This window comes from Aspergillus glaucus (assembly GCF_001890805.1).
Source record: "Aspergillus glaucus CBS 516.65 unplaced genomic scaffold ASPGLscaffold_3, whole genome shotgun sequence".
NCBI lineage: Eukaryota > Fungi > Ascomycota > Eurotiomycetes > Eurotiales > Aspergillaceae > Aspergillus > Aspergillus glaucus.
The window spans coordinates 1282481-1303241 of NW_019170455.1; the positions used below are offsets into that span (position 1 = coordinate 1282481).

At 45.8% G+C, this 20761-nt stretch overlaps 7 protein-coding genes across 7 annotated transcripts; 3 read left to right on the plus strand and 4 right to left on the minus strand.

Moving 5' to 3' along the window:
* Positions 1–484: 484 nt before the first annotated feature.
* On the plus strand, positions 485–2860 carry ASPGLDRAFT_118055 (putative cell cycle checkpoint protein Rad17; the record flags this gene model as incomplete). The annotated part of the gene is made up of 2 exons (XM_022539924.1): positions 485–1000; positions 1052–2860. 2 exons carry the CDS (start codon positions 485–487, stop codon positions 2858–2860), a joined length of 2325 nt encoding a protein of 774 aa, XP_022404699.1.
* Positions 2861–3053: 193 nt separating this feature from the next.
* Positions 3054–4922, plus strand: ASPGLDRAFT_72144 (putative UPD-GlcNAc transporter (Mnn2-2)). Its single transcript, XM_022549595.1, has 5 exons — positions 3054–3279; positions 3342–3611; positions 3666–3691; positions 3746–3762; positions 3822–4922. The coding sequence occupies exons 2-5, from the start codon at positions 3384–3386 to the stop codon at positions 4862–4864; spliced, it is 1314 nt and encodes a 437-aa protein (XP_022404700.1). The 5' UTR covers positions 3054–3279; positions 3342–3383; the 3' UTR covers positions 4865–4922.
* A 290-nt stretch (positions 4923–5212) lies between these two features.
* On the minus strand, positions 5213–7743 carry ASPGLDRAFT_118908 (dynamin-related GTPase DNM1; the record flags this gene model as incomplete). Its single annotated transcript, XM_022539997.1, has 3 exons — positions 5213–5527; positions 5583–7571; positions 7645–7743. 3 exons carry the CDS (start codon positions 7741–7743, stop codon positions 5213–5215), a joined length of 2403 nt encoding a protein of 800 aa, XP_022404701.1.
* Positions 7744–8001: 258 nt separating this feature from the next.
* Positions 8002–11014, minus strand: ASPGLDRAFT_43112 (putative actin binding protein). The gene is made up of 5 exons (XM_022545743.1): positions 10893–11014; positions 10521–10817; positions 10275–10462; positions 8379–10217; positions 8002–8252 (listed from the first exon to the last, which is right to left on the minus strand). Exons 2-5 carry the CDS (start codon positions 10723–10725, stop codon positions 8163–8165), a joined length of 2322 nt encoding a protein of 773 aa, XP_022404702.1. The 5' UTR covers positions 10726–10817; positions 10893–11014; the 3' UTR covers positions 8002–8162.
* A 651-nt stretch (positions 11015–11665) lies between these two features.
* ASPGLDRAFT_43113 (uncharacterized protein) lies at positions 11666–13616 on the plus strand. The gene has a single exon (XM_022545744.1). It carries the CDS (start codon positions 12057–12059, stop codon positions 13578–13580), a length of 1524 nt encoding a protein of 507 aa, XP_022404703.1. The 5' UTR covers positions 11666–12056; the 3' UTR covers positions 13581–13616.
* A 93-nt stretch (positions 13617–13709) lies between these two features.
* Positions 13710–17225, minus strand: ASPGLDRAFT_43114 (AMP deaminase). The gene is made up of 4 exons (XM_022545745.1): positions 15631–17225; positions 14454–15574; positions 14259–14386; positions 13710–14206 (listed from the first exon to the last, which is right to left on the minus strand). The coding sequence occupies exons 1-4, from the start codon at positions 17032–17034 to the stop codon at positions 13869–13871; spliced, it is 2991 nt and encodes a 996-aa protein (XP_022404704.1). The 5' UTR covers positions 17035–17225; the 3' UTR covers positions 13710–13868.
* A 341-nt stretch (positions 17226–17566) lies between these two features.
* Positions 17567–17930, minus strand: ASPGLDRAFT_43115 (uncharacterized protein). Its single transcript, XM_022545746.1, has one exon. The coding sequence runs from the start codon at positions 17878–17880 to the stop codon at positions 17644–17646; it is 237 nt and encodes a 78-aa protein (XP_022404705.1). The 5' UTR covers positions 17881–17930; the 3' UTR covers positions 17567–17643.
* Between the last annotated feature and the right edge of the window lie 2831 nt (positions 17931–20761).

The following is a 20761-nucleotide window of genomic DNA, read 5'->3' on the forward strand; positions in this document are numbered from 1 at the left end:
ATTCTTGCCAATTTATCTTATCTACGTATCTTATCATCATTTGATGCCTGGGGTTGAGTATCAAAAGCTTGTCCTGTAGGGGACTCAAAGACCACTCCCGCCGCTCTCTGATTTATTTCCCAATACCGATATGCGCCTCTTGCTGCGTCTTCCTTAATACAATGAATGATACGCTCCCCTGTGGAAGCGACTTGCCATCATGGACACCCGTCCTTCAAAGAGACAGCGAAGATTCACTGTCTACTCATCTGACACAGACGATGACATTGAAGTGCAGATAGAAACAAACGACGCGAATTCTGCAAGCCATGTTCCAATTACGAAGGGCTCCCGAAACGATGCGACCCAATTGCCCATTGGCGATTCCGGGTCAAGTTCGAAAGCACTTCCCCTCCTGTCCTCGCGGTCGAAGACGACCTCGACTTCCGGCCACTCCAATAGCAGATCGTATTCGTCCACTCCTTTACCCGAGAAAAAGAAGCATATGAAACCATTGAATGGCAAATCAACCGGGGATTCTTTGCACAGCTTCTTCCAACCCGCGAATGAGGAACAGCAATGGTCTTTGCAGAAGTTCGAACCAACGCGCCCCGCGGAGTCCACGACGGAAAAAGCTGGAGACGATGACGATTTGATAGAGGATGACTACGATTCTTTTGATGAGTTGTTTACGCAGCATTTCATAAACGCGGACATTGGTTCCCAGGGCGGGACAGGAGCGCAGGAGAACAGTCAAGACAAACCATGCCAGGATCCACCATCGACCAAGTCAAATTCGATAGGGAAGCGTGCGAGCTCTACCAAGCGCTTCTTGCTTCCTCAATCCCCGAAAGGCGGGAGTCAATCTCGGCCATCAGCTACCGTCACCGCAGAGGACGATGCACGTCCATGGGCCCAAAAGTACAGCCCATCCAATTTGGATGAGCTAGCTGTCCATAAGCGGAAAGTTACTGATGTGCAGAACTGGTTGAATGATGTATTTATAGGGAGAAATAGATGTGTATGTTTCAGTTCCATCTTTGCGCCTGTTGCTTTTGCTAATGGATTCTAGAGATTGCTCGTTCTGCGTGGTCCTGCCGGTTGTGGGAAAACAACTACCGTATCTTTGTTGTCTAAGGCATTAGGCTTCGACGTCCTCGAGTGGAAGAATCCGCCAGCCTCCGAATTCAACACGAAGGGTTATACATCCACTGGTGCTCAATTCGAGGAATTCCTGGGACGCGGTGATAAGTTTAGTGGACTTGAACTGGACGGGACAGAGAGCACTCCTGATGCTGGAGGAAGCCATGACCCTACACCACCCCAGCGACGTATTATCCTTATAGAGGAGTTTCCCACAATTCTGAGTCGGAATTCGTCTGGTCTGGTTGCCTTCAGGCTTTCTCTCCAGAGGTATCTTGCTGCAACAGCCCTATCGAGGTCGAGTAACCAAGTGATTCCGGAAGAAACAATGAATCCTCCTATCGTGCTCGTCGTTTCAGAAACACTTTTGGGCTCGGCATCTTCTGTTTTGGATAATTTAACTGCCCACAGGTTACTGGGGCCGGACGTTTACAACCACCCGAACGCCACGTTTATCGATTTCAACAGCATTGCTCCCACATATATGCAAAAAGCCCTAAGGCTGGTATTGGAGAAGGAGGCTCGTCATTCCAGGCGAGTTCAAGTCCCGGGGCCAGCATTTCTCGAGAGAATGTCTGAGATAGGAGACATCAGGAGTGCTATTTCTTCTCTTGAGTTTGTCTGCCTCAGAGGAGACAAATCAGGAGCATGGGGAGGAAGCATAAACAAAAAGACAAAGAAGTCGTCTCGAAATGGTGTAGGACTCACGCAGATGGAAAAGGAGTCATTAAAAATGATCACTCAGAGAGAAGCGAGTCTTGGGATATTCCATGCTGTTGGTAAAATCGTATACAACAAGCGTGACGAGGCTAGCAGTACGACAGGGAGCATTAGGCCCCCTTCGCCGCCAGATCATTTGCGCCACCATGGGCGACCCAAAGTATCTCAGGTCTGCGTTGATGAGCTCATGGATGAGACTGGAACGGATATCCAAACATTCATAAGCGCCCTACATGAAAACTATGTGCCATCCTGCGAGTGCCTGCCATCCACAGACTGTCTGGATGAATGTATAGGGGCATTGTCAGATAGTGACATGTTGTGCGCGGACCAAAGAGGCGCTCAGAGACATAGGGCAAGAGTCGGTGGAGTCGGAAATTTCAGTGCAGGTGTTGACATGTTACGCCAAGACGAGATTAGCTATCAGGTAGCTACGCGAGGCCTGCTTTTCGCTCTCCCTTATCCTGTAAGAAGGAAGTTGGGATCAGGGCGTGGGAACGATGCTTATAAGATGTCTTATCCAACATCTTTGCGTTTATGGAGCGCATCCGAGGAAATTGAAGGGTTGATAGACTTGTGGATGAAGCATCTGCTGAATCCATTCGGCACAGCAGTCTCCCAGCCCAGTGGCATACAGAGCTGGAAGAACCGTTCAGCCGTTTGTGACATCGATCAATATAATGACAGTGACACGCTCAAGACTGTGACAATGATGCCTCGCAACGACGCATTACTTTGGCACCTACCATATATGGCTAAAATCTCACAGAACGAAGTCGAATCAAAAGAGCTCTATACGATCACCAGCTTTCGTATTGGAGCTCACAGCGATCCTCATTACAACAACAACGACCATGGCAACGATCCTTTGCTGGGACCTAATCGTCTTCTCCGGCGGAGGTTACCCCATAGCAAGGATCACAGCAATAAAAGTACATTTGGGCCGCAACTCCCGCAACCCTTGGAAGATCAAGAGGAGAAGCTAGTCTTGAGTGACGACGATATTGTGGATGACTGAGTGACTGGGTTCTGAACCGGATTGTAATCCAACATTGTTTGCATGTGATCTAAGTCACATATATTTATTTTGATATTATCTAATGGAATAGTAATACCTTGACGGTGGTTGGCATACAAGATGAGTGGGTGTAACAACCACATGTATAAACCTAGGAATGTCCAGTTTCATCAATTGTCGCCCATGTGGAGATATTATGAAGATTGTCCTTATCGCGTTGATGGCGCGATAACAAGTCTCCGATAAAGCCAGATAGATCGCATCAACTCCACAAATATATATATATCCATACAGACGTTGGCAATTGGTCCGGAATTTGCCAAAATTGAGAAAAACGAGACCGAAATACAGGACATGCAGCACGACCAGGCCAAACAATAAAAAACCCCAGTAATCGCGTCTCGGAACGTTCTAACCTGGTAGGTAAAAGGCACACCCTATTCAACGGTATATGCTAATCATCGATGCCATTGTCCTCTAGGCTATTGCGGATAGATAGCCCATCTTTGTCAATTGCTGCACAATGTCTAGTCGCAGCAATGGAACGTTAAAAGCGACGAGCAATGACCTAACACCGAGTCACACGACCGACTTGCCTTCCGGCAATGATGACAAGCAGAATGCCCGCAGCAGCAGAGATACCAATGGCTCTCTGACAGGCATAGGCGCGGCAGCAGCCCATGCGACTTTTCCAAGCTGGATGAATGTGGTCCTGATGGTTTCGCTGATTTTCGGCGGTTGTTGTGCCAATGTAAGTTGAGCATTCCAAGGCCGTGAGAATCATTGTAGCTGACGCCTGGAGTAGGTGTTTGCGCTTGAGGCTATTATTAAGTAAGTTAGAGATACAAAGTACGTGTAAGGGCAGAAGCTAATGTTATACTGTAGGGAAGAGCCGAGTTCTGGTGAGCAGCTAGTCTTTGAGAAGGCTACAGAATGTTTTTATACTAACTTGGAATTGAAGGTCCTCTGATAACATTTGTTCAGTTCATTGTAACTGCTCTGTTTACCCTCCCGGACTTCATCTCAATATCTGAAGGTCCTCGATCATTGTTCATATCCAAGCGTGTCATACCACTTCGCTCATGGCTGGTGTACACTGCATTCTTTTTGACAATCAATCTTCTAAACAACTGGGCATTTGCATACAAGATCTCTGTTCCTCTGCACATCATTGTTCGCTCTGGGGGGCCAGTAGCATCAATGATAATCGGATACCTATTCAATGGCAAAAGGTATTCCCGGGGTCAAGTCGTAGCAGTCATCCTGCTTACCCTAGGTGTTGTGGGTGCGGCATTGGCAGATGCAGAAGCAAGAGGTCAATCAATGAATATCGAGACTGATAGCGATAGCCACGCCATTGCAAACACGGTCACTGGGTTCTCTATGCTCGCATTGGCAATGATTCTGTCTGCGTTTCAGGGTATTTTCGCGGATCGACTTTATGAGCACCATGGTCGGAATAATTGGAAAGAGGCTCTGTTCTACTCCCATACACTCTCGTTGCCACTTTTCCTCACATCTTACCCGCAGCTCTTGTCCCAATGGCGGACTCTGCTATCGTCTCCCCCGTTGCTTTCCAAGATCTCTACCTTCACATCTACAAATCTTGGAGGAGTTTTGACCACTGCTCCTCTTAGTGTGCTTTCGATGCCAACATCGGTTTCTGGTGTTATTTCATCTCTGGCATTGGTTGTTCAAAGGCATCGGTTCTTTCAGTCTTTCCTTGCTCGTGTTCCGATACAGGTGGCATATCTCTTCATGAATGCCTTGACACAGTTCCTGTGCATCCGTGGAGTTCACCTACTTGCTGCAAAAACATCTTCCTTGACTGTTACGATCGTCTTGAACATTCGCAAGCTTGTCTCGCTGCTTTTGTCCATATATCTGTTTGGAAACCAACTTGCGCCAGGTGTGCTTGTTGGCGCAGCTCTTGTATTTGCCGGTGGTGGCTTATACGGCTTCGAGGGCACGCGACTGAGAGAAAATAGTTTGAAGAAAGACTAAATTTACCTACATGCATATGAATCTTGTTCTTATGTTATGATCTATACAACCTTACCAGTTTTTTTTTTTTTTTTTTTTTTTTTTTTTTTTTTTTTTTTTTTTTTTTTTTTCTTTTTTGAGTACAAATACCCAACAGTAGAGAAAGAAATGGAGCAAGCAATATCTTCATAAAAGACATCATCATACATGAACGGGATTCTAACATATACACCAAGCCCAGCATCCTGCCATCTTGTTCCACACATTGTACAAAACCGATGACAACTGTTTAATCTTATAAAACTCATAAAAAGAAACAAAAGAATAGCAATTGTAAACCAACATGAGTACTGGCAGCACGTAGATGGTCTAGAGAACCTCACCCACGATTTTGGCTGCTTCCTTATAGGTCTCCAGAAGTCTCTCACACTTCTCTCTTTCTGCCTTGATGCCATCATCCTCGTGAAGCAAGTCCGCAAACAAATCCTCCCTGTATAGTTCACTAACAAGCCTATTCTGCACGACATCTTTACTGTGATTGACCAATAAATGCATAATCGCTTTGGGGACCTGGTCAGCAATCGTCTCCCTGACGATGTTGAAATACGACGAGATCAATCGGCGGATTAACTCAGTCTCTAGGACCTCGCGATCGGTAAGGCTCGGCTCCGAGCTCTCATTGGGCTAGAAACTTGGGTCAGTCGATGTCAATAAGTATGCAAAAGGGGATGAGGCTTACAAATGGAAGCATATCACTGCCGTACTCAGGTGGAACTGCAAGTTCTTCCGGTGGCATCACGGGAGAGCGCAACTCCGGTCGGCGAATACTTTGGCTAATGCTTGGTTCGCTAGGGTAATTTGCTTGCTTGTTTTGGTGTGAAGAGGGTGGAGGCAAAGAGGAGGCGCTCTGCACACCGTCTTTGCCAAAGAAATAGTTCAGGAATGAATCCCGCGTCGTATTCGAAGCTCCAAACGCTGCCTGAGGGCTCGAATGCGCCCCACTGAGCGCCGCTGCGATGCCGTTTTCTCCTGACTTGCCGAAATTGGGAGACATGCTCCTGTTGCCTTTGGCTGACTGACTTCTAACAGGGATGTTTTGTGCTTTTTGTTCGGACAGCCGATCCTCCTCATCTTCTTGAGGTGCAACCCCGTTGACGCCACCCAGCTCCTTATGTCGTCGTCTTTCACGTCTTTTCCGATCCTCTGCCAGGGCCGCTTTTCTCTCCTGTTCCTGCTTATTCTGAATGATGGATGACATTGCAGCGGTAGCGCCAAGGAAGTTGGGATGGTTTGTGTTGATGTAAGCTCGTTGAATAGAAATCAACGATTCAACGTATCCCGAACAAGGCCCTAGGCGTTCACGGAGAAGATCAGAAATAACTTCGATAAGTTTGCCTTGAAGGCGCGGAAACCGTAGGAGTTCTTGAGAGCCACATGTATGGCAGACTTTTATGAGTTCCTCATAGACAAGTTCCACGCATCTTTGACTAGGCGCTTCCAGTAATTTAATTTGGGGTTTGACAAGCAGATCAAATGCAAGTTCCGGGACGAAGAGACTGGGACGCGGCCCAGTCGAGTTGCGGATGGCAGTTCTGATATCCGAAAGCGTCAGATTATGTGTGGGATCGACTGTCTCGAGCGAGTTTCCAAAGACAGAATTGAATATATAATATATGCGCGCACCACCACAGAGTTCTTTGGTCGATATCTCGGATGATGTTCCGTCAATGGAAGAAATGAAAGAAGACGCAAAACGGGTCATGAGCTGTAGTATCAATGACCCACGATGTTCCTTCCCACTGAACTGCTTATTACCGTAACTGGCGAGCTCCTGTTGGGTCTGGCCCATGAGCGTGTTTAGGCGCGCTTTGATGTCCGGCAATCGATCACGAATATGAGCCATCAGGGTGGTATTCAATGTTTTTGCCAGAAAATGCGTTCCGCATCGATTTGCCATATTTCGATAAGCCGGGTGGTGCCGAAAGAAGTCGGCTTCGCCTTGTAGCGCATCTGCTAGAGACTTGCCCGCTTGGATGTCATGCTGGGATCGGTTGACCACACCGATAAAGCCGAGTTTAAGTGGATAAACACGACCGGAAAGAATATCCATTGCATTCGTACCGTGATCCATCAAATCCAATTTCGTCAAAACGCCAATTGTCCTCCGGCCCATTGGATCCACCTGACGAGCAAGCTTCAAAGCTTCGGAATTCACAAGGTCAACATTAGCCGGAGAGACCGCGAGGATGATGCTGTTTGGTTTCGCAATGTACTCCAGAATCAATGTTCGGGTTTGTTTCTCAATATCAGACGGTTGATCTCCAATTGGCACTTTTGTCAGACCAGGAAGGTCAACCAAGGTCAGGTTGAGAACGTGAGGAGAGAATATCTTCAGATTAATGGGCTGTCTGTTGATCCCTTTGTTGCTTCCCGCGATCCTCGCAGTTTCGGCTTCGATCTCTTTCTTGACCGAAGCAAAGTCATCAAACTTTCGACCTGGAAGATGATGGAACTCGGCCCATTCATTTTGACCAGCTACACTGGCGGCTGTATGCGGTACGTGAACCTCATCACCACCAGGTCTGTCATGGCGTTCACTGGGTATGTTTATAAGTTGTAGAATCAATGGGCGTCTAGTGACTATGCCACTCCCTCTTGGTAGGAAATCTCTACCAACGATGTTTTCGATCACAGAGGATTTGCCCGACGACTGTGAGCCTACCACGACCTGATACATGCGTTAAAATGATGATCCATTACATTGCCGGTCATTCAGCTATGGAATAGATAAAATAACTCACAATCTGTGGTAAATCCAAAGAGTCACTCCCAATTGTATTGAAGACCAGGTCTTGCAGCTTGTTGACAGTGACAAGCAAATCCTCTCCTAGCGAAGCCATTTTTGTATAGTAAAGGTGTGTTCTGGAGAGTGCCGACACGCACTATGAAATTTGATGCGGTAGAGGAAGGGACTATCAGAAAACGCAAGATAAGTAAAACTGGGAGCAGGGTCAAGCGACAGGCGTCCAATCCCTGTAAAACCGCGGCTTGTAGCTACAATGTACCGAGTACACTGGACTGCGAAGCAAACTCGCACTTCTAGTCGGAGACTTTCCAAGGTTATAAGGAGTTGCAATTTCGAGCGTCTTGACGTGGTCTCACGTGATTACCAATATCCACAATTACATACCCAAGCACTACAAAAAAAAATCTCCTTTGATATGAAACAAAATAATTGTAGGTTCAGCTAACAAACTGGATATAATCTGTAAAGCAAACAGTCTGCTGTTTTACACAAAACCACCTTGGAGTTTTATCTTCAGCTGTCGTTAAGCTGGACATAGTTGGCTGGGAACAGGCCCTTCTTACCGCCATACTCCCCAAGCCACCAGTCATCGTCGGGGAATTCCTAGAAATCAATAATATTAGCCATAAATCCTCTATTCAAGGACAAAAGTGAAGCGAATTTTTAATAGAAGATGCCTGACGACGACATGGTATACGACGTGATAGTATGGAGAGCAGGGTGACTTACAATCTTGGTGATTTCAGCATTTTCTGGGAAGCTCAACTCATTATCTTCCGCAGCTTCATAGTCGTACAATGCTGCGGCCGTCGGTCCCTTCACTGCATCCTGCACTGATGAGGGAGCGGCGGGCTGGTCAGCTGAAGCCGCTGGAACGTCTGCTTCGTGCCCATATTCCCGTGACTCTGATGCTGGTTCAACCGGATGGTCGTCCTCCACAGCTTCAACGTAATTACTCGGAAATAGACCCTTCTCGCCATGGGTGTTCATACCCAACCACCAATCCTTATCAACCATCTCAATATCGGTCACATACTCTCCTTCCTTCAGATCAATTTCATTATCTTCGGCCTTTTCATAGTCATATTGCACAAGGGCTTTAATACCACCACCAGCTTGCAAGCCATGTCCTGCGGCAGTCTCGGCCACTGCACGGCCCATATCATGGGTACTATCTTCAAGGTCCCTTTCGTCTGGAACGGCTTGCTGAAGGCTCTCTGACGGCAAAACGGGAGGGGGTGAGTACTGTTCATCATGGGCATCTGAGACTCCCCGTCCCACAGGCATGGCAACGCGGATTGGCGAAGCCTCACGCACTGGCGGAGATGGGGGACTTGGCGATCGAGGTTGTTGAGGAGGGCTCGGGATGTTTTGGTGGGTTTCAGGTTCGTGGTCGACTTCTGTTTCCGTAGGACCGGCCGACAAGTTAGGAATGGGCACTGGTCGTGTGCTTTGTGTGTCAGTGGGCTTCGTGTCTAAAGCAATTGGCTTTGAAGCAAACTGGTCTCGAATAGCACCGACGCCCTGGCGGGGCACGTCGGTTTCGATATCTGCAACCGACTCGGTAGTTTGCTCATAAGAATCACTGGCACCGGTATGTGCAGTCTGAACCGGTGGCCAGGCTTTACCGGTGTTTACATTTCCGCCCTGCTGTTCGGTTGGCGCACCACCGGCACCCTGTGCCTTGGCCTTCCTTTCCGCCCACAGTTGGGAAGGTGTCTTGCCACCCTCATCAGCAAAGGTTCTGCTTGCACTACCCACTTGCGAAGCAGCAGCAGCAGGTGGGTTTGACACAGCATCGGTGGGCACAGGTGGCTTTGTTCCCGTGAATGCTGGGCTCGCAGCAACTCTGTTCGATACTTTTGGTTTGGGTAGACTTGTCAGGCGCGCAGAGGAACTAGGCGCTGTAGCAAGCGTCGCTGCAGGCTCATTGTCCCTTTGAGAGTCAGCCAAATCGCTAGCGTTGGCTCCAGCGGATGCTGTAGCATCACTTGACGGCTGTGCCCTCGCACGGATAGCAGCTATATCCACTTTACCAACAGGCTCGTATGCGCCTTTGACAGGCGCAGGGCGCTCATCCTTAAGCTCCCCCGATTCACGTGCTTGTCTTCGTATGGCAGCAATGTCCACTTTGCCAATTGGTTGATATCCGCCCTTGACAACATCGCCACTATCCTGAGCGGGTCGCTCAGCGCTGTTTTCCGTCGTTGCCTGTCTCCCGGATTTAAGTTCTTGCATGTTCACTTTTGTAGGCGCGTATGCTGGCTGGACTTTCTCAAGCTGTGTCCTGGTAACAGGTGGTGCATCAGCCCCCCATCCATCATCGTCAACGTCCCTGTTAGCAACTCCAGGTCTCGAAATACGTGGTGCCGGGCTTGGCCCGGCACCACCAGTGCGAACCGGGGTAAAAACGGGCTTTGTTGCGATTGGGGGTTTGGGAGTGGCAGTTACCACAGGGGGCTCGGTCGCCGAGGAGTATTTGGAGCCTGACGAATCTGCAACTTTCTGTACGATTCCTTCAGGGGTTAGATCGCCATCGGAACGAGCGGTGATTTGAACATGGTAGCCCTTTGAAATCTGGTCAGTGATTTTTTTTGGAGTAACTGGAATTTGAGGTCAACAAACATGTAAAAACTTAGAGACCGCCGCCAGGTGGCTGGTAAAGTATCCTTTGGTTCGTTCAGGCACACCTTCTCCACACCATGCGATGAGGACGTTTTTGGGAAGCCCAGTATTCGGATCCCGAACCTTCACAAATGCAAACTGCACTTTCCCCTCTGAGAACTCGTCAATAAGATCAAGTAATTCACCGTCTTTGAAATAGATCTGTCAGCCGTTATACCAACTCTACTGATACAATGGAAAACCAACCTCCACTGCTCTGAACCTTCAAAACACTCTCCTTGTTTCCGGAATCTTGCTGGAAAACATTGACAAGTGGGGAGGAAACGGAGAAAACAGCCCATTGAGCATACGTTGGTGAGCTTGCAGGACCGGTAGGAAGGGTGGCATTGACCACAGTCTGATAGCTCTTCGATATCGAAGGACCATTGGTTGACAAATTTACAGTCGCCATGGCGAAGAGTTGTTCAACAGAATAATGCACTCCGAGGATATGAAGGCAGTTAGAAAAATAATGTCATGAAGCGCGAAGAGGTCGACAACTATCTAAGAGTAGATATCTGGTAGTCAGCACAATTGTATGATAGTACAGGCAGCCACATTGAGGCGGGGTTGACTAACCAGAGGACAGCTCTCTAGAATTGAGTGCTGGAGGTCTGTTATCCAGGCGACAAAAAGGTGATTCTCTGATAATGAAAGGACCTATGATATGGTTGATTTGACAGTATAGTAAAGTACTGGTGTAGATGTCAGGTTGGATAGAAGACTACAGTACATGTGGCCTGTACGGAGTATAATGGTATCATACAATGATACGGACTCTGACTTCATAGCACTCCATTTGCTCTAGCAATAGCGAATATCATTGGATATTTTTTTTATTCCCCATGTGTACTGTATTACGCCAGCGTACCCGCTTACCCCTGTCATACTCCGAGCGCTATCCGTACTGTACTTATTACTATCTATATCTCTCGGTTCCTGTACTCCGTACTCCGTACATGTGTCTGGAAACACTTACTACATGGTAGTGAACTAGCTCATGGACGGCAGACTGTGTACCTACAATATAGAGTACTATGTACTCCGTAGAGAGCTTCAATTACTCCTGTCGTACTCGGGTATGCACTTTCATGACAATAGTTGCCACTAGGTTGGATAGGAGAGTACTCCGTGCTCCATAACTCCGGATCCATACTCCATACTAAGGTATGTACTCCATGCGAAGTACTCCATACAAGCCCCCATGAACATACGGAGTACATAGTACGGAGTACAGGGTGACCGACGAATGTTCCTCGTTCGGTATTTTGTGCACGGAGTAAACTCTTTTGCCCCCTTAAATTGTCCACACAAATCATTGGTTCTCAGATTTCAGTGTGCTTCAGGGGTGCCACTGTTCTTTATTTCGTACACTAGTAGAAGGAAGGCGCGGCCCAAATGACAAGCAAACTTTCCCTCAACTGATCATCAACTTTTTCCTTATTATTTTCTCATTTTCCTATACAAGTACAGACCACGTCCGATTCGATCTTATGAACTCAAGACTTTCACCTTGCCTCATCAAAACGTTCCCATCAGCTATAAACATCGGCGAAAGAATCGAGACCACGGACGTCGGATTAGAAGGCAGCGATAGATTCGCATTTGAAGAAAGGGGCCGAGTCGGTATCAAATCTGCTAGAACTACCTGCTCGCATACTACAGAGCAAACATTCCGGGACATTGTTTTTCGCTAGGTGCGTGCGGTATGGAGGTTCTAAAGCGCGACAGCCGGTTGAAACAATGCGAATGAATTACCGACGAGTTCAATTTGAACCAAAACCATTCTTTCCTACACACAACTTCACACCTGCAATTCCACCGAGAAGATTTACACCCCAGCTCATAGAAACTGCCAGGCGTTCGTTTCGCAGAGACACCTCATATGATCGATATCATAGTGACCCGCCAAAGTTGCAGGCAGAAGATACATATATAGATACTGTCGGTGACCAGTCCTCATGTTCATCACTGGCTCATCGAGGTATTCAGAAGAGTTACCCAGTCAACATTTCAAGCCTCTCCGAAATTACTTCCGACTATAGCGAGGATTCCAGTGGTTTGGGTCTGCCGTCACTATCTTCATCTGCATCAACAAATGACTCAATAAACCAACCCAAACTTGAAGAGCAGCGTCGGGAGAGCTGTGACGAACAGTCTTCGGCGTATCTACTTTCATTGGCTGCACAATCAACCAACAAGCAATTAAAAGAGCAAACGTTTGCGGCTTTCCCAGATGAACAAGTTTCTCAAAACATAAGCCATTCTTCCATTGATACAAGTTACAACGGAAAGCCCGTTCCCTACACCGAGAAGGAGCGGATTGCTACCTCTCATGGTACATCCTCTGATGACTTGTCGCGGAAATTCCAACACATCTGCCGACGACACATGGGCGAAGCGAAGTCGAAGGGTCTGGCCATGGTCGAGGCCAAAGAAGGGGGTACATCGACCGCAGTTCATCAGGTTATAGATACTGTCCGAGAAATTCAGGACGATGTTGATGAAGACTGGCAAAGCGGTGTTACTGTGACGTGCCCTACGAGCCCACCCTTGCTTGGAAACGACATTGTTTTCCCCCGAAGCCTATCTCCTGAAAGAACGATAAATGATATTGGAAATGCTACTCGCCATCAGCGAATAAATGTGGATCAACCATGTCAGGACCATGGGGGGTTGTGGAGTGCAAACCTAAACGTTGGTGACAACCGTGGTGATGGTCTCTGGATGGGAACATGCCGCAGAGGCAGTGAGAGTGATGGGAATCTACACGAATTAATCCTAACAGAATCGATAATACCCGTCCGGGGTCATAAGGATGAATCTTCCGCGTCCTCTGATGTAACATCTGAGTACGGAGATCGACATCCCTTTCACCCTTCCATAAGACATAGGTATACTGATGACGTGGACAGGAAGCTCAACCCTCAGGATGAATTCAACGATGAGATCCACGATGGGTTTGTTACGCAGATTTATAATTACCTTTCGTTAGGCTATCCGTGTGTTGCACATTGCTATGATCATGAGCTCAGCAGAATTTCCAGCATACCTGTAAATGACCTTCGACAAGATGACTTGCACACTGATTCTAAGGGCTATGTTGGTGTGATCGAAGGCACTCCTGGGAGCATATGGTCTACTGGTCAGACGTGCATGCGCTGGTTAGCTTTACGCGTGTATATACAGGAATGGACAAGACAGCAGCCTTGGGTAGCTGAAGATGACAGTGATATTATTGAGGCGTGGGGTGAGTGGGAATATTGAATTTGGGCAGCATAATATAATTCCTTCAATTTTTGCATTGAGCATGCCCTTTTCTTTTTTCTTTTTTTTTTTTTTTTTGGTTGGATTGCTAGTATCAGGGTAGCTACTTAGGGTTAAAATCGGTCACATGTACGATTCCCCTGCTAATATGATCACATTTCTTGAGATGCTGTGCCGTTCAAGTTTGACTATTCTGCATACGCCTCACCTTCTCTTGTCCTTTTATGTCAATAATATGAATTGATATTATTATTGAAGGCTGAAAGAACTGTTCTAAGTTGCTAGCTGCTATTGGCCTTTACCATCTTCTGCTGCTGGACGATTGAACTTGCTGCTCCTTTGGGCTCGTTCGTGCACAACACCGGGGAAGATCTTTTGCTCTGGCAAGTTGTCGGTTCCAGTGGATGCTGGCCCTGCAGAACCAGTACCACTGGCTAACATAGGAGATTCACTAAGAAAATGGCCTGACGACTGGGAAGTTTGTGGGTCCTGGCCGAGAAGGTTCGCTGTAGTAACCGGACTCTGAACCCCAGTTTGAGATAGATATTGAGGGTTGTTCGGAATCGATCCAGTACCGGGGCCTGATGAACAGGCTAGGCCCTCAGCAGCGGCTACTTGGGAAGAAGCTATAGATGTCATTCATTTGCCTCGCAGAAGGGTGGAATAGGTGCAACGTACCGTGAAAGTTTGGCATATTGGGGATCAATGGAGATGAATATGTAGTCTGTGACAGGTTCACGGGAAGGTTGCGATTTGCCGAGTCTGTTATGCTGCTGGCGACTGCAGATGCAGAGTATCTTGCAATCCTTGTGACCAATTTATCAGCTCACTTTGTTCTGAATAGGCAGATGGCCTAGATTGGTAGGACCTTACAGCATCAGCTCTGCAAGTAAAGTGTCATGTCTGTATGCTTCGCGTATATCAGGGACATTGCTTTTGGCGACATTGTTTCCAGCAACGCCCGGCAAACAACAATTGTCGCCTAGCCACCTTTCTTTCAAAGACAGCTCGAACCCACTCTGCTCAACTGAATGTTTAGCAAGCTCACACATGTCTACTGCACTGAACTTGTATATCTGTGCAGCAACCGAGTATTCTTCAATCAATGGTTCTTTGGTGAAGGCAAATTGCAATGGATCGTCGGTAGACAAAGATATATTCAAACCTCGTCTGAAGAAACTGGCACATGGATTCTTGTCATAGGTAAGGAACAGCGCATTGTTACTGAGCGGCGACATAGCAATACCGATCTGATCAAGGTAGAACAGGTATTGTAGTAATGGAACCTTTCGCAGTAATATCCCATGGCTGATACTGTGGCAGCAAAGAAATCCCACTGCAAGATGATCAGGGTCTCCAGCCTCCCCACAATGCGGCCGGAGGACGAAGGTATTGAACCCGCGTCTTTTACGCCAGATATTGAGAGACGCGATATTGGCGAACATGAAGTAGATCCAATAGCTATACGGCGGGTTCTGTTTTGTATCCCAGTCCCTTGGCACCGGGTATTTCCGGTAGAAACGACGCTCCGCTTTGCTTTCGTCGTCGACGCTGTCAAATCCAACAACACGTTGAAGAAAAACATGCAGTTTGGGGTGGCTGCGAGGGTCTTTTGTTACCTCGAACAATGGCCGAAAGACATTCGTTATGACTTGTTCGAAATTCTCCATCATACCACTCGCTTTGTACACATCGTAAAGACGAGGGACCTGGATAAGCCAGCGGACATTCGGCGAGAATAGCTTGTTATCTATTACCCAGGCAGCAAGCTTGTCCCATTCCTGTACTGATCTTCCGTAAATCGAAATACGCCATTCCACCATTTGATACTTGCTAGATTCCAAGTCGGATATGACTTCTTTGGTTATCTCCGCCAGGTAACGGCCTTTGATGTAGTTGTCTGTCTTCAAAAAAATCTCACGTAGTCGCGACTCTCCCACAGGGTTATACTTGAGATTGAATTTATCAAATCGGTGAAAAGAATCAGTGTGCGCCTAAAAAGGTCTTTAGCAACTCAATTCCCGAGCCACGTTAATTAGATCGAACTCACATGCATGTCAAGCGTATCTATACTCAGGTCATAGGCAGTCAGTTTGATACTCTCAAATACTTCTCTCAATGTTAGATGTTTCCCATCTCTGAAAAGAACGACTTCGTCTGGTGACTTCTTCATTTTGCTTTTGATGAATCGAAGAAGATGTTTTTGGTTCATGCAAGCTGAATGGTGAACATGTGTATCAACTTTTCGAACATTATAAAAGTCGCGATGAGGTACTTTCTTGCTATCGGCCATTTCTTGATATTCATTCAGCAATGCGTAGAGCTGAAACTTCCCTTCAAGATAAGAAAGGCGTTTGAAAGCAAAGCTTTTGGCAGGCCCATCCGAAGATACGTCGATCACAGCCTCAAGATCCATGTAAAAGTCACGCAATGAAGGTATTTGCACGATAGGCTCACGCAAATCCGCTGCCTCAGCCGTTTCGTAGACCTGGTACACACTGTTCTGATCAAACCCGAAAACTTCGTCTGATTCCCCAGGGAGCGGCATAAGTTCTGCCATGTCAAAGTCTTCTCCAATGTCCTGGCCCATCTTCCTTCGTTTCTGACTCCCATGGCAAGGATCCCCGGGGTTCCCTGTGTCCTTTTCACCATCCCAGGCTGGCTCTGGGGGTGGCGGATAAACCCCCCAACTAGTATGGTCTTTCGGGTTATCACCGTCCCCTTGTACCGAAAGTCGGATATAATGTGACCTGCGATCAAGCAACCCTCGTATTTTGCTGTATATGGCATTTAACTCAGTTGCGACCGCGTCACTATCAGACCTGAGATTCATTGTATCTTGAGAGGGTCCCAGCCATGGATTGGGTGTTTGAATGCCACCCGCTGATGAATGATAGGGCTTTTGTTCGGAATTAATACCAGAGTGCGATGCATGAATTTTAGACAATTGCTCGGCAGCATTGAGGTTTCCTTCAGACTTGGGCGCTGGAGAAGTCTGTTGGCCGGTAGGCGCTAGAGCTTGCAAGGGCCGGACAGACTGCGGTTCGAGGAAGTCACTTACGGCACCTGCAGACATTTGATCTTTGCTCTCCATAATCGGCATTTTTTGGTCCTTTGCTTCAATATTGCCGCTGTGGTGACTAGGGCTCGCTGGAGTCTGCAAGTCTTCGGGGTCACCACCTCGTGATGCCAACTGGTGATGATGATAGAAAAGCTTCGCTTCAGCTTGGCTCATTGATTTCTCATATGCATAATCATATGTAGGCGTCTTCTGTTGCCTATCTCTTGGCAGGATATCACCAGGCAGGTTCATTGGAGCTGTATCGGACCTTCTATGCTCTTCAGGGTCGATCTCATCTTCGCTGGAAACCGTCATCGAGCCATTCGACGCTGTGTCATGGCTCTTTGAAAGGTCCTCGTTCCGGCGAGAAACGTCGCGATCAGTGTAAGACATATTGGCCTGTGATGGGCTCATCGCATTGGATGATGGGGCCTGTCTTTGCTTGTCAACCACTAATCAGCCCACCTGATGCTTGGTTCTATCCTTGCTATTTTCAATTGGACTGGCTGTGTACCTGGTGTGTAATAATATTCTTGTCAGTGATGAGATGATTTGCTTTACAACCCTCTTTTTTTTCTTTTTTCTCCTGCTTTCCTTTTTTGGGAGATCGGTGTACGTTATGTGTACCAACACAGATTTATACCACCCTTCACAGTCATGAAAACAACTCTCAATGTGATAAACTACAGAGTACTCCATGCATACATAGACTACGGCGTACAGCCGTACACGTTAAAAGGTGCCGGTCATATGATCAACATTCCGTTTACTCCATTCTTCTGATTGGACCCATCCTCTACAATGACGTATGCTTGCTTGCTACAGAGTACAGGCACAAGGAGCCAAGGATCAGGGCACTACAGCGTTATCTTAGGTACAGAGGCATATATATTAGTTTCATCTGTAAGACGTACAACACATAGGTTGCGGTCCAATCTGTCGCAGACTTGCTGGATTCTCCAGAAGATCAAATTGAGCCGAGGAATTTATTTGCTGGTTTTGCTATTCCTTACACCGATCTGTGCAATTTACTATAGTGCCCGAGTGGTGGTACAATTTAGTTAACCACCGCCAAAGGCATACGTCGCCGCTCCGAAGACTGTTTGTGCAATGGGAATGAACAGAGGGGATTGCAGAGTGTGACGGTCTGGTCACGTGTATACCTCTCACGTGCTGGAAGCAAGGGATATAAGTCTCGTCAACGCTGATGGCACATCCTTCCTCTTCTTCTTTCCTCATGTTGATTATTCTCGTCGATAGCTACCTAGGTAGAACCCATGAGAAGGAAGTTCCATTATCTTAGCTGAGCTCCGTGACAGAGAATAGTTTGTGAAAAGTCTTCTTATACGAGTAAAAATGCACAGATGGTATTAAATGGTAACTGTATCTTAATTCTCAACTCAAGCCATGTTGCAACAAATGCAGGGCCCAATCAGTGTTGGGCTTTGATATTTTGGAAGCCACAGTAGACTGCGGAGCTTTGCTCTGCAATAAAACTGGAGCTGTTTGATAGTGAATATTGAAAAAAATATTAAAAATTGGATTATTGGACCTGGTTGAGTGTGAAACCTTGCAGTACAGATTAGGGCCTGGGGCCCTGGAAATACTTTATAGTAGGAGTCGCCTGACTCTCGTTCCTATATCCTTGTACTGCTGGGCTTCATCTGGTCTTTGTATATAATTATACCACCCTTGATTATAACCTGGCACTCCCTCCTCCCTACTCATTACTTGGTTCTTACCGTGACGGCTCAACGGCTCAACGCCAGACAAACAGCGCCAACATATCAAACGATGCCATACAAGCAATATGGGCAAACAAGGGCTTAAGCCGCACCACACAAATGTCTATAAAGACCGTTCATCGTCTAGATAGATTTCCTTTTATTCTTCTTCCCCAGATTCGATATTCTCGTCGCTAGGCTACCTAGTCTATATATGAATATTATTCGTTTTATCTGCTAGTTTCCGAGCCCGTGACACTTGCTATACTAGGGGCAGTCAACCCGCAACCGTCTAATACTTTGGTCATTAGATGCCCCACATCAGCCTATTGCTTATGATTGCAGATTGGCTGATGGGCATCAAAGTATCAAACATCAGATTACTCTGAAGCACTTTGATGTCTGATATCTTGTCTGATGAAGGCAGTTACTACTCCTCTATACTTGATTGGCTGTATATGCCATCTATCTTTCACTACTTAATGCTACAGCAAAAAATAAGTTTAAAAAAATATATTTTTAAAAAAATATCTAGCTTCTTTAGACAGTGAATATACACCATTACTTAAATTTCATGGCTTTTATAAGGAATCAAGAACTATTTGAACTTTTATCCCATTAGAGTAGAATATATATAAACTTAAATCTGGTCAGATAAAATATCAGATACAGTTAACTATTATTTCACTTTTTTAATCTACAGTCTTACAATTCTGATTACTCTTTATTAAAATAGACTTAGCAAAGAACTCTGTATTATATCTTTAGAGTATGCAATCTTTAAGGAGTAACCTATAGTAAGTTTATAAATTTAAATCTCTTATTACTATCTCTAGGGAATCCAGTGACAATAAACTGACTAAAGAATAATAATAATCACTCTTTGAAATAGAATTTGTTTTTTTTTTTTTTTTTAAAAAAAAAAAAAATAGTAGATTCAGCTATCTAATATTAGCAAGAACTTTAAGTCATTTTTCTCATTCTCTAATGCATATACTTTCAATAACAACCAAGATATTTGAGTAACTTTAAAATCGTACACTGGTTTAAATCTCAGAATATGGCTAGAAGAAATCTATGATTAATTTAAGTTTTCTAATTCTTAAAGATAAAAAACCAATGAAAGAAGTGAAAATAATCTTTTTTTTTTCACAAAAGTTATAAAGATTAATTAAAAATATCCAGCCACTTTATTAATTTTTTTTAATAATCTCTTAGAGAAATAAAATGCAATACAGTATACTTTAGAAGTATATTAATATAATGATGATGTCTTCCATTTTATAGAGCATTTTCCAGTCTAAGACTATGCATGCTCTACCCACCCCCAAGGGGTGGGATTTGTGTCCGATGGGGTCTATATACATGGGATTTGCTCTGTCACAGGTCAGATGGGAAGGAAGTATATTAATAGTATCTTAACTAAAAGATAAATTAGATATCACGGAGCACGGACGCCTGCTAGTTGTATGGCGTGTTTGATTACTTTGGCCTGAGGGCACAAGCCCCCTTACACACACTAGATAGCTCATTGGCAGCAGGCTCTGCCCTCTTCCTTTCTCTTCTCATGTTAGTATTTTGTCAGATAGTCTACCAATAAATTGCTATTGCCAGAGACCATCACATTAGACCTTTTAGAAATCTTACTAAGGCTCCTATCACTTTAATATTTAAAATATTATTAATAAATTTATTAGCCTGAAGGGCATGACTATACTTATATTATTTACAAGCCGCTGGCCCCTCGCAGCGCTCGGGCAGCTTTTCAGCCTACTGCCGGCGGGCTAAGCAATCCCATAGCCTTAGGTTTCTATCAATTATTCGTTAAGAATTAGTATAAGATAACCTCTTATACTAATTTCATGAAGAGGGCTATTAAAAAGAAAATCGTTATAAAATTTTTACGCTACTAGAAGAAACTTATAATATCTTCTAAAAACTTAAATACTTCCTTCTAGTACCTATCTTAGTATATTTCAATTCTATTAAGCACATGATGCACATCTACACAAAGATTAATATATTAGGTTTTGCCATTGTAACGTAATCCACGACCGAGCCGTCAGCACCACCAAGCCGCCACTCCACCCCCCATATCTAGTAGTATTTTAATGTATTTATATCAACCAAAACGGCAATTAATTAAAACTAAGCTATCTAGGTCTATTTGGACATGCATTTCTTCTATGCCCTTCATTTCTACAGGCACTGCACTTCGATAAGGCCGTTTTACGCGGCTGTAAAGGTGGTGAGCATGTGTCACGGCCACTCATCTCGGGCGCATTCCAGAGAGATAACCGCTGCGTCAGGAGCAAAAGACTAGGATACTAAGCCGACAGGCTTAGTACTGCGCTCACTTATATAGTTAGGTGGTTCATGCCGTTACAGCATGCCTT

Bases quoted from the DNA above. Each gene is read 5' to 3' on its own strand.
- ASPGLDRAFT_43113 (XM_022545744.1), top strand. From the start codon at position 12,057: ATGCGAATGAATTACCGACGAGTTCAATTTGAACCAAAACCATTCTTT.
- ASPGLDRAFT_43115 (XM_022545746.1), bottom strand. From the start codon at position 17,880: ATGAGGAAAGAAGAAGAGGAAGGATGTGCCATCAGCGTTGACGAGACT.
- ASPGLDRAFT_72144 (XM_022549595.1), top strand. From the start codon at position 3,384: ATGTCTAGTCGCAGCAATGGAACGTTAAAAGCGACGAGCAATGACCTA. The intron at 3,612-3,665 runs GTAAGTTGAGCA...CGCCTGGAGTAG, and splicing joins TCGGCGGTTGTTGTGCCAAT to GTGTTTGCGCTTGAGGCTAT.
- ASPGLDRAFT_43114 (XM_022545745.1), bottom strand. From the start codon at position 17,034: ATGTCTTACACTGATCGCGACGTTTCTCGCCGGAACGAGGACCTTTCA. The intron at 15,575-15,630 runs GTGAGTTCGATC...AGACCTTTTTAG, and splicing joins TAGATACGCTTGACATGCAT to GCGCACACTGATTCTTTTCA. The intron at 14,207-14,258 runs GTACGTTGCACC...TGACATCTATAG, and splicing joins CAATATGCCAAACTTTCACG to CTTCTTCCCAAGTAGCCGCT.
- ASPGLDRAFT_43112 (XM_022545743.1), bottom strand. From the start codon at position 10,725: ATGGCGACTGTAAATTTGTCAACCAATGGTCCTTCGATATCGAAGAGC. The intron at 10,463-10,520 runs GTTGGTTTTCCA...TCTATTTCAAAG, and splicing joins GAAGGTTCAGAGCAGTGGAG to ACGGTGAATTACTTGATCTT. The intron at 10,218-10,274 runs GTTTGTTGACCT...CAGATTTCAAAG, and splicing joins CGGTCTCTAAGTTTTTACAT to GGCTACCATGTTCAAATCAC.